The sequence below is a fragment of the Rhinatrema bivittatum genome, chromosome 12 (assembly GCF_901001135.1).
Source record: "Rhinatrema bivittatum chromosome 12, aRhiBiv1.1, whole genome shotgun sequence".
Taxonomy (NCBI): domain Eukaryota; kingdom Metazoa; phylum Chordata; class Amphibia; order Gymnophiona; family Rhinatrematidae; genus Rhinatrema; species Rhinatrema bivittatum.
Window position 1 is genome coordinate 56,872,038 of NC_042626.1, and position 12,869 is coordinate 56,884,906.

Genomic DNA, 12,869 nt, shown 5'->3' on the forward strand with positions numbered 1-12,869 from the left:
TAGGAAATTAATTTCCAAATTCCTGTCAGGAACGTGGTTAGAGAGCTCCTTTCACCGCGTGGCAACTGCTGCGCGGAAAAAAGAAGACTGAAGGGAGACCCCTGCTGGCTGCAGGGTAGGTGCCTTGCTGGGCATGCCCAGTGGGGGCCAGTCAAAGTTCTGTTTAAACTTTGACAGAAGTTTTCCGTGGTGGGCTCCATCCTCGATGTCACCCATTTGTGAGGACAACCATCCTGCTTGTCCTGTGAGAAAAACTGCAACAATGAAAGCTTTCATAGTTGTTAAAAACATCCCCCAAAAAACTTATCTGAAGCCCTGGGTCTTTAAAATTCCACCTTTTGGGACTGGTCAGCTACTTCAAAGCAGAGATTTGGGTACCATAAGTTATTTCCCTGGCCCCAGAGAACTTACAATCTAAAGGCCCCAATGTAACAAGCCACACAACTTACAAGGTTTTACGTGCTGGTATGTGCAAGCTTTACTCCTGCTGCAAGGAGTTGTCTATGTATGTGCATTTTTGTGTATGTAACTGTATGTACTGCTTTAGCATCCTCACACAGAAATCCATGTAAATGAAGGCATCAGTTATTAACCGCCACTGCACACATTACAGGGGCTTAACTCATTTTCTTAGCACTGGAAATTTTATTCCTGGTCTGAGGTTTCCAGTGCTATGTTAGTCTATGGGCAGAAGCAAAAGGTGTGGTGCCAAGCTCTATAGTTATTTTACACACAGAAAACCATTTATATGCACAAAGTTTTTTTCTGCCTATCAGCTTAGTTATATAGGCCTGGGGGTAGTTTAAGCAGCACCCTGTTTTGTTTTTGTTTTTATGAGCTCCTAACAATTGGGTAAGTCACTTCACCTTTCATTACCTCAGTTACAAACTTAGGACCTGATGTAATGATCCAAGCATTTAAAAAAACTGTGCAAGTTTGTTTTGTTTTAAAACTTCTGCTATAGTAAGTTACAGTATGCTAATGCATCAGGATTTAAAAAGAAAAATGCATAGAAACCAGAAAATGTATTCAAAAGACTTAACATACAGCAAAACATGATTTTTGTGCATAAAGGTCTCAGACACTAAATGGTCTGAAACAGAATAGGACAGCAAATGAGAACCCTAAGACCCATTTAGTCTGTTCAGTCTCTCCTGAAACAGCTCCAGAGATCAACTGATGTCTCTGGTGCAGTACTACAAAAGAAGTTAGGCAGGATTATGGTCTTTCAGATTCTATACTAAGTTTTAACTTCTTTCCACTGTCACAGACCTTTGACAAAGGACAGGAGGACAAAAGGAAAAAAAAAATAAATAACTGCTCCAGGAGGGATATTTTTTCTCTTCTTACCTCCTCTCCACCAATAATTTATTTTAAAACCATACAACTCTGAGGTTAGTTCTATTTCATCCTGTGTTTGTCCTAGTGCTACTTCAGCATTCTCTGTAAACTGTAGCTTATCCAGCCTCTCTTGCAGTCCTGCACATGATTTACAGGATGCAATAAGGCGGCAGCCCTAATGGGATTCCACTGGGACTGGGAAATCTTTTGCCAGAGCCTTGATGAATATCACTGGCAGACACTTTTTCCATTACAGCCTCTGGAACTCAGAGATCATCTAACTGTGCACTCCACAGCTCAGCCTTCCCTGGTCTCAGACAAATCTGAGGTACAAATTTAGGGGCCTAGTTACTAAAGGTTTTCTTCCATTGTGTGTCTATAGAAAGAAGATTTAGTAAATAGGGCCCTTAGACTCGCCTTGAGCTACCAATGAAAAAGGTGTGAGCTAAATTTGAACAAACAAAAATGTAGGGGGAAGGAGTACAAAATAAGCAGTAAGTTCAATTGTGCAAGGCTTAATATAGACCATGAGGTTATGGTGCCAGAATCAGACACCATGTGCCAACAAGCAACCTAGAACTTATACAGTAAAATCAGGAGTAAAACACAACTGGGACTAACAAATTTTTTAATTTATGAATTTTCTTGAATACTTTAAGAATCCACTTGAATCAGCAAACAATGAAACATTTAGGAAAGTATGTCTCAAAATCCTAGTCCTCAATCTCAGGGAATCCTAACCCCACCTTAGGAAATAGTAAAATCACTGGCCAAAATGGGAACCTATAAACTTATAATGAACAGCTTCTAAACTATAGTAGAAGCTCTAACAGAAATTGAAAAATCTATACAAGTGGAAACTTGTCAATTAGAAAAGATGAAAGCTGAGATAGCTGGAAAAAAAAAAAAGTACTGTATTTTTCATATAACATGCATAAAGTGCATATAACATGCACTTTTTTCCCCCCAAAAGTGGGGGGGAAATGTCTGTGCATCTTATGGAGCGAATAAAAGAAAAAAAAAATTTAACTACAACCCCCCACCCCAAGACCTGCCAAATGTCCCTGGTGGTCCAGAGGGGGGTCTAGGAGCGATCTCCTGCACTTGGGCCATCAGCTGCCAGTAATCAAAATGGACTAGAGGAGGGTTTGGAAAGCAGTTCTCAAAGTTTCTATTTGTTGTCATCAAGTGGAACTTATATTTAAAAAGTTATAAGAACATATAAATACCCCCCTTTTCCATGTGAGTTTTACATAACTGTCTTCTAGTCTTTGTTGGAGATTGTGGTGAGGAGAGGAAATATATGCAAGCATGGTGGTCTTGTGCTTTTGTTCCAATCTTTTTACAAATCAGTGGAAACCAAAGTTTGCACTATAATGGAGTATTCAAGTACATTAACTCTCAATCTTGTCTCGAGCATAAACCTTGTGGCCATTTATTTATTTTTTTTATTTATTTAACATTTTTCTATACCGACCTTCATGGTTAAATACCATATCAGGACGGTTTACATCAAACAGGGGTAAAAATAACTAGGTAAAGGAAGAAACAAAGTTACATTAAACGAGGACCGTGAACTTGGAAGCTTAGGTAGCTGGAAGAAAAAAGATAAAGTTAAGTTAAAAGGAGAAATAACAAATTCCGGACTAGAGATAGTTCGGATTAGAGTTAGTCCACATGTTAGAGTTGGTATCCATGCTGTCCAGGTAATCAGAGGAGTAGATAACGTCTAATGCGTATCCCAGGGTTCTGGGAAGGCTAGGCGGAACAGCCACGTTTTGAGTTTTTTCTAAAGTTAGCAGGCAAGGTTCCAGCCTGAGTTCTATTTAGTTATATTTAGTACATATAACACCATTTATAATTGCACCTCACTGAAAATCAACATTGCTTATTTCTCATTGATTGAAACATGAGCATGAGATTGCACTGAGTGAAGCTAACATTGTTGCAGAAGAGCTGTCTATGCATAATAAAATTTGGGACAAATACTAGATCATTACTGCTATTTGAGAATGCCTTATCTACCATTGTTCTGTTTAGAATCACAGCAATTTACAAAGACAATATACATAAAACTAACATACATAAGTGATTAACACAAACATTCAAATGTTATAGTGTTGATTGCCTGGGTAGTATAACCCTTTTTATTTTGGTATGAAGGATACCCTGTTTACATTATATCTTGCATTGTCAATGCTAATACTTCTTGTATTTTTTATGGGAGAGGATTGTTAAGAACATAAATTGCCATACTGGGTCAGACCAAGGGTCCAGCAAGCCCAGCATCCTGTTTCCAACAGTGGCCAAACCAGGCTACAAGTAGCTCACAAGTACTCAAAACATTAAATAGATCCCATGCTATGGATGTCAATAATAGCAGTGATTATTCCCTAAGTCAACTTAATTAATAGCAGTTAATGGACTTCTCAAAAAAAAAAAACCCAAAAAAACACGTGTTTTTTTTTTAACCCCAGCTACACTAACTGCACTAACCACATCCTCTGGCAACAAATTCCAGAGCTTAAATTGGGCATTGAGTGAAAGAATTTTCTCCAGTATGCAACTTCCTAACTTCATGGAGTGGCCCCTAGTCCTATTATCCGAAAAAGAATAAATAACCAATTAACATTTACCCATTCTAGACCTCTCATGATTTTAAAGAGATATCATATCCCTCAGCTGTCTCTTCTCCAAGCTGAAGAGCCCTAACCTCTTTAGCCTTGCCTCATAGAGAAGCTGTTCCATCCCCTTTATCATTTTGGTTGCCCTTCTCTGTGCCTTCTCCATCACAATTATATCTTTTTTTGAGATGCCGTGACCAGAATTCTACACAGTACTCAAAGGTGCAGTCTCACAATGGTTTGATACAGAGGCATTATGACATTTTCCATTTTATTCACCATTCCCTACCTAATAATTCCTAACAGTCTTGTTTCTTTTTTGACTGCTGCAGCACACTGAGCTGACAATTTCAATGTATTATCCATTATGATGCCTAGTTCTTTTTCCTGGGTGGTAAATCCTAATATAGAACCTAACGCCATGTAACTACAACATGGGTTATTTTTCCTTATTTGCAACACCTTGCACTTGTCCACATTAAATTTCATCTGCCATTTGGATGCCCAATCTTCCAGTCTCACAAGGTCATCCTGCCATTTAAACACAATCTACTTGTGGAGTAACTACTTTGAATAATTTTGTATCATCTGCAAATTTGGATTACCTCACTCCTCATATTCCTTTCCAGATCATTTATAAATATATTAAAAAGCACCAGTTCAAGTACAGATACCGGAGGCACTCCACTATTTACACTTTTCCACTGAGAAAATTGACCATTTAATCCTACTCTCTGGTTCCTGTCTTTTAACCAAAAGGACATCGCCTACTATTCCATGACTTTTTAGTTCTTAGAAGCCTCTCATGAGGGACTTTGTCAAACACCTTCTGAAAATCCAAATACACTACATCTACTGGTTCAACTTTATCCACATGTTTAACCCCTTCAAAAAAAAAAAAAAAATAGATGTGAGGCAAGACCCTGACTTATTAAACCATGTTTATCTAAATGCTCTGTGATTTTGATCTTTAGAATAGTTTCTACTATTTTTCCCAGCACTGAAGTCAGGTTCACTCATCTATAGTTTTCCGGATCACCTCTGGAGCCCTTTTTAAATATTGGTGTTACATTGGCCACACTCTAGTCTTCAGGGAATGACCTCTGCTATTACTGGCATCAGTAGCATGGGATAGTCTTGGTACTTGCCAGGTTCTTGTAGCCTGGTTTGGAAACGAGATGTTGGGCTTGATGGAGCCTTGGTCTGACCCAGCATAGCAATTTCTTATATTCTTAATGATAAAATTTGAAAGCTAACAGATCTGAAATTTCATTTTTTAGTTCCTTCAGAACTCTGCAATCCATCTCATCCAGGTGATTTGCTCATCTTTAGTTTGTTACTCTAGCCTACTACATCTTCCAGCTTCACAGTGATTAGGTTCAGTGCATCTGACTCATCACTCTTGAAAACCCATCTCCATAACTGGTATCTCCCCAACATCCTCAAGATACAGCAAAGAATTTAGTCTTTCTGCAATGACCTTATCTTCACTAAGAGTCCCTTTAACCCCTTGGTCATCTAACACTCCAACCAACTCCCTCACCAGTTTCTTGCTTCAGATATTTATTTTTTTTTTTTTTAAAGTTATGAATTTTTGCCTCTACAGCCAACTTTTCAAAATTCTCTTAGCCTGCCTTATTAATGTTTTATACTTAACTGGACAATGCTTATGCTTTTTCCTATTTTCTTCTGATGGATCCTTCAAATTTTTGAAAGATTTGTTTTGGCTAAAATAGCCTTTCACCTCATCTTTTAACCATGCCAGTAATCATTTTGCCTTCCTTAATGCATGAAAGGCATCTGGACTGTGCTTCTAAGATTGTATTTTTAAAACAAACAATGGCAATGAATGTGGTACACTTTGTTAAGAACATAAGAAATGGCCATGCTGGATCAGACCAAGGGTCCATCAAGCACAGCATCTTATTTCCATCAGAGGCCAAACCAGGCCACAAGAACCTGGCAAGTACCCAAACATCAAGAGAATCCCATGCTACTGCTACCAATAAGAGCAGAGGCCATTCCTTAAGTCAACTTGATTAATAGCAGGTAATGGACTTCTCCAAACCTTTTTTTAAAGCAAGCTACACTGATTGTTGGCAGAAGATGTGGTTAGTGCAAATTCCAGAGCTTAATTGTGTATGGAGTGGAAAAGAATTCTCTCAGATTAGTCTTAAAATGCACTATTTGCTAACTGCATGTTTATAGTGTCTTATCCACTTTGCACCAGTTCTATTATTGGGGGGGTTTATTATGTGGTGTATATAAAAACAGTCAATGCACTTTTGAAAACTGATAACATATTACTCTATAACTGCACATGATTATGGTGGTTACTTTTGATGTTAAATGTCCCAAGTCAGACATAGAAAAAGAAAAATGGACCTGTAAATGCACCTTGGACCCTTTTGCTTGCTGCTTTAACATTGTGTAGCATTAAAGTTGCTTTCTCATTTTCCAGAGGAACTGATCTTATAGGGATATGACTTGTGAAATCTTACAAGTAATGATAGCTACACATATGTAAATCCTAATTTACAAGAAACCTGGTACCTGTATCAATATTGCCCTACCTTGTTACCAATGAAAAACACCACTATTAGTGCTATAAGCATATCTCATGCTCCCCCATCCATTAGGATTGCAGCATAAAATTAATTGAATTTGTATGCTTTTATTTCCAAACAAAATGTAATTAAATAAAATTAGAGCTGCTGCACTAGCCCAAATGTATACTACACATGAATTGTATAAAAATAGCAAAAAATCTCAATTTTTTATAATTAAGAAAAGATACCTACATAAGAATGTGCATTCTGCAAGTATCTTTTAAGGATTATTTTTGGAAAGTTATAAAATTGACCAATTACTATTTTCTTGTAAAATTATGAAGTAGTGTGGTCATAAGTCTGAATTATCCTCTCATATAGAGAATCTATACTGTATGTGAACAGCTGTTAAAGACTGCAGCGAAAGAACAGATACCGCAGTAAAACCATTGAAAGATTTTAGTGGCATACCTGCCAAACTATCAGAATAAGAATGCTAAGACCTAACCTACATCTTGCAGAACAAAAGCAGTCCAATTCAGAGTAGCGAGACATGAAATGCAGTAATTGCAGAATTCTGCAACATGAAAGCTGGTGTTTTGCCAATGGTAGAAGTCTTAACGTGCTATAGCACAACCCATATTCATGTCAGAGTAAGGGGTGGTTATAAAATTGTGCCCCAGATTTGAAGGTGGTGTAGCAGCAAATGTGACAGGAACTCATTAATTTTAAAATCTTTATTCAAAGATCTACAAGCTTGAGCTACAGGAGGCAACTGCACCTCAGAACAAAGCATACAGTGTTCACTGTGTTTCTTGCATTGTTTCACAACAGGACCCTTTCAAACCTCATAAAAGCTCTAAACAATTATATGCCAGCCTCACAAAAAAAAAAGTGCACCAAGTGCGTTTCAAATACAGCATAGTCCTCCACATAACATTTAAAGAAAACATTTTGCATCCTTTCAGCAATCTTCCCCTTGTGGCAATGTATTGTAACTTTCCAGCAAATGTAATAATGATGAAAAATGTCAAACTGAGTACTGAATACAAAAGCTCTCCAATTCATGCACAGACCACAGAAAATGAAAGGCAAGAAATAGTCCGATTCCTCTCAGGTACTATTCTGTCTAGATATCTCAAGCCCACTCTGAAGGGGCAACTTCTACAGTGAGAGGACAGGTCAGCTTCCAAGGTCTAGTGAAAATACCAAATACAGTGCCAATTTAACTGGTTCTTCTAGGGACACAAAGTAGTAAATTGAGATCATTAACCTTATCTTGTCTAAAATGTTTACTTAGAATTGAATTTATTCAACTGATGACAAAATGAATCACCACCACTCTTTTTAGAGAAGTACGGACCAAAAAAAGGAAAGCACGCTCACTGGCAAAGGACTATGCCAACACACTGCTTGAACTTAACCGGGAAGGCTGGAGATCAAGCAGGACACAGGGACAGGGAATCAGCCAAACCAATTCAGTGTTTGCTCTTTTCTGTCTTAAATCACAGTGGTAGTCTTTGCTTAAAAGATCTGTGGTTGCTTTCATCCACCTCTGAAAATTTGCTTAAATGAAAAATACTCTCTTGGTTATTAACTTAAAATAACTCATGTCCATTTAATATGCTTATAAGTAAATCCAGTTTTCAGAGGAAAAAGTAAAACAAAAGCAAGTCATAATTAAACTACTTCAAAAGCTAAAAAAAGTTAGCTCTTAACTATAGGCCCAGTAAGCCATGACAGTTATTGTACAACATGCAAATCAGAGTCCAAAAATAAGTAAATGCTACCTAGTATGCCAATTATACTAGAAGTATCTGATTGGTTGACTTGGGACTTCTTAGATAAACTTTTTAGAATTCATTCATTTTTCAATCCAGACCACTGAATTATTTTCCACGTGATCAGATAGCTCGCAAGCAGAATTGCCTGCATTTCCAAGTTTGGTGCAAGAATTAACCAGTATAGACTACCCAACTGATCAAGCAAAGGTCCTAAACAAAAAACACAAATATAAGCTGCTCAAAATACTGCATCATGAAAAAAGTGATGCTACTGCTTAAAGGTCAAAAGGAATCCCTGGTTCACCATATAGAAGGCACTTATCAAAGTATTCTAAATAACTTACCTGCATGCCTGCAATATGTATCCCAAATAAAAGGCTACAAGGTGCTGCACCCCTTACCTATTAATTAGGTTTTGTTGCATCCTAATTTTTTCTTAAACATTGTCTGGTTAACTGAATATTCTACCAAGTTAAAGCTACCATACGGCAGCTAAAAGTCAACTGCAAAAAAGTTGAAATTTCCACGTTCTAATATTCTTCCCTGACAAAGACTTGATTATTCTCAGCGTACTGATCAGTTTCATTAAAGTATTTTCATCTATGAGGGGCTTTCAGCAAAAAGATTCCTAGCAGAAATGGAAAGTGTACACATCTTAAGATTAGAGTTAAAGAAATATTTCTGCCAAGGACATAGTTTATTCTAATAGTAAAGAACCAGAAAATTAAATTAATATTTTACTACTGCAACTGAAAACTTGTATTAATTGCTATTTCATACATTATAACCTATGTTATGTAAAGTTATTCCTTGGGGAAAATAACTAGATGCTGCCTTTTAAGACCATAAAAATGTCAATCATATTTTAATTGTATTTAAAACATGGGAGCATGGCATCAAGTTAAGTAAAGAAAAAAAAAAAAAGATATCCTGTTTATGCATTGTCACACAGCAAAGATAAATGAACCCAAATGATGCTGTAGTTCTTAAAGGTAAAGGTAATGTGGCTTTTTAAAGCATGCCAAGACCAGCTGGGGAAACAGTGAAGGTTTATTTCTGCCTTTCCCTAAATAGAAACAGATTTCAACTTCTTCTTAGGGAAAGCACTGCAGGAAAAACACACCAGGATCAGTAGAAGGAAACTGATCACAGTCTCATCAATAATTTTGTAGACAGATAACATAACAGATATTTCCTGAAGAGCATTAAGAGAGTAAGAGACCATAGAGAAGGAATCAATTTTATTTATATTTTTTCTAATTTTTTTGGTAGGGGAATCAGAAACCAAGCCAAGTATTAAGTATATTTCTGACCATCTTCTTCACTGACAGTTTATGCCCCTGATGAAGGCTGGTTCAAAAAGAAAAAAAACCTTCGTTTCCAGGCATTTGGATTCAGTTATGGAAAAAAAAAAAAAGAGCTTAATTGTTCAGACTATGTGCTGCAAAAACAAATGTTTTATCCACTAATTAATAAGAAAAAAAAAGCACTATGATAAAATCAGAAATAATTGCAGCACCATCATCTTTTCATAAATTGGTTTAATCAATATGAAGTCGACCAAGCAAGACAGTCAATGGTACAAAAGATGAAAGGTTGAAAAGATTTAAGAAATATTTTTAAAAAGGAAAAGGACTAATGGACTTAAACTGTATTCTATTTCCAGTAAGAAGACTAATTACAAACCAGTCCAGGAGGGCTGCAGTAGGATGCGCACAGGAGCTCTGGCCCCAGAATTTGCAGCAACACTGCAGTACTTTCCCCGGGTAAAAGGAGTTACAGCATGAAGTCCAGATCCGGCCAGCGTGAGTCAAAAAGGTTATTTTTGTTTGTTTTATTTTAAACACTGGCAAATAACTCGCAGAACCATTGCTAGTGATGTAGGAGCATTTCATGAACACTGCGGAATCAAGAGTTAGCAGCCAACGTGCCCAGCTAAGCTGCTATTATCCAACATGTATGTCCGTCTACTGGTAAGTCAAACGTTCTCCCTTCTACGACCACAATGTGTCTAAGGCAATTCCACTCCGCCCCCTTATTACAATAGCAGGATGTCAAGTATAAATATTTTGCAAAGAGCAAGAGAGAAATGGATATTTTGGTGGGGCTCTGAAGATCAGGAACAGTATTTAAAGAGGAACCCCCCCCCCCCCCAAAAAAGACCCGCCTGCTTACAACAACAACAGTTTAGGACAATACATTTTTCTAAAAATTATTGCTTGGGAAATCTGAAGCTAAACAAGGGCTGTTTTCCCAGGGATCTGGCTCTGCCGCATTCTCTACGAGATGGGACCAACCCACAAGAGGAAACGCAACAATAATAAACACGAGACGAATCCCTTCTAAAACCACAGTGGCCGGACCCCACAGCCCCAAGGCCTAGAAATGGAGAAGGGAAGGGCGCATTTAGTATCCGCAGAAAGGCCCGGAGCCAGAGATAACACAAGGGCTGTCACCATCGAGCTCTTACCGCTCGAGGGCGAGCGGAAAGCCAGCGGAGAGGAGGGGAGTAAGTGGTCGGGACCCGTGGCCTTCCCGAGCGCGCCTCCTTCGCCTCACGGGCCTTCCTGGACAGTAGGGGGGACGCGGGTCACCCGCCAACCCCACGGCTTCTTTTACCTGGAAGTCCCGGTCCTCGTTAAACCGAGAGAACCTGTCAGCCATGTTTCCGCCGCTATATCGTCGTCAACGTCCCCGTCCGCCGCCAAGCTCCTACAGCCTCTCCCTAGCCTCAGCAGCAGCGACTGAGGACGATGGGAGGACGGCGCGAGCTTCGCCCCCGCCTCTTCCTCCTCCTCTACTCTACGCACGCGCCGCCCCACCCCATCCCGCCACCCTCAGGCCGCAACAGCAACAGAGAGCGGCCCCGGCGCGCGACTTCCGCGCCGTGCAGCGTTAAAGAACTCGCAGATGGAATACCGGCCCACCACCCGACAGCATCACGCTCATGTGAACCTCCCAACCCAGCCCGTTTCCTCCTCCTAGCCACACAAATAGGAAAATTAAAACAAAAGGGGGCGGCTGCAGTTGTCAGGGCCCCACCCCCCAGCAAAACAAAATCCAAAAGCTCGCTTAACGCGCATGCACGGTCTCCCACAAGAGAGGTTCTGTTTACCAGGGGGCCGTCCGTGGGATAACACTGAACCAATCGGAAAACTGATTTGCTGAGATTGGCAGCAATGGGACCCAATAGCCCCTTCCTAGACTGCGTTGTGGCAGTATGTTTGGGAGCTTCCTTGAATAGCTGGACTTGTCGCTTGTTCTTAGCTTGTCAGAATGCTGAGGATAAGCACGTGGGGAAAAAGCGATTCCCAAAAATAAAAAGCACTGCGAGAAAATAGCTTTGATGTGCACTGCTTGCCTACTCACTAATAAATCAATGAAGTGCACACTGAAAACGAGTTAAGCTGGTTCTTTGCTGGGGCTTTAGATGATACTAATTAGAACATAAGTGCTGTGGTGCATCAGACCCGTGGTCCATCGGTCCCAGCATCCTGTATGTCATGTGACTAGCCAATTTAGGGCCAGATTCTCTAAGCTGTTTTCTCATAGACACAGAATGGGAAAAAAGCCTTAGGTCGCTTGGAAATGGGGAGATCCATTTCCTGTTGCGATCTCTGCCAAATATTGTAACTGGTAATAGACCTGGTTCTTAAACTCTGCTATATGACTAGACTTGACCATATTCTCCAGCAACAAATATGTTAAATGGAAGAAAAACATTTGTTTTAAATTGTACCAGTTTCATGGAATGTTCCTTAGTCTTATACTGTTAGCTTGCTCCACACCACTCATGATTTTATAAACCTCTCGGTCATTTTCTCCAAACTGAAGAGCCCTTTAGTCTTTTCTCATAGGGGAAGCCAATCCATCCTCTCATTTTTTGTTACCCTTCTGATACCTTTTGTAATTCTGTATCATGTTAAAGCACCATCTCAAGCTTTGCAACTACATACAAATGATTATTCCAGGAGCTATCAGCAACAAATGGAAATGTGAACCCTGCTTTTTGGAAGATGAGATCATAAGATTCCCCTGCAATTCTACTCTAACTGGGAGAAAGAACTCCAGGTGATTGCATCAGATGATCTCAAGGTAGCAAAATTATGTGATACAGCGATGGCCAGAGAAATGCTAGGATGCATAGGAAGAGGCAGCAGAAGAAGGTAGCAGTGTATTTGGATTTTCAGAAGGCGTTTGACAAAGTCCCTCATGAGAGGCTTCTACGAAAACTAAAAAGTCATGGGATAGGAGGCGATGTCCTTTCGTGGATTACAAACTGGTTAAAAGACAGGAAATAGAGAGTAGGATTAAATGGTCAATTTTCTCAGTGGAAAAGGGTAAACAGTGGAGTGCCTCAGGGATCTGTACTTGGACTGGTGCTTTTCAATATATATATAAATGATCTGGAAAGGAATACGACGAGTGAGGTAATTAAATATGCGGATGATACAAAATTATTCAGAGTAGTTAAACCACAAGCAGACTGTGATACATTACAGGAGGACCTTGCAAGACTGGAAGATTGGGCATCCAAATGGCAGATGAAATTTAATGTGGACAAGTGCAAG

The 12,869-nt window shown here is 39.3% G+C and overlaps 1 protein-coding gene across 1 annotated transcript in view; it reads right to left on the minus strand.

Annotated features, from left to right (window-relative positions):
* Nucleotides 1-11,192, minus strand: part of GPATCH8 (G-patch domain containing 8) — a 152,112-nt gene extending 140,920 nt beyond the window's left edge. Inside the window, 1 exon segment of the mRNA XM_029573615.1 lies at nt 10,918-11,192. Within this exon segment, the coding sequence (XP_029429475.1) occupies nt 10,918-10,962 (45 nt within the window). The 5' untranslated portion in view covers nt 10,963-11,192.
* Nucleotides 11,193-12,869: the final 1,677 nt, after the last annotated feature.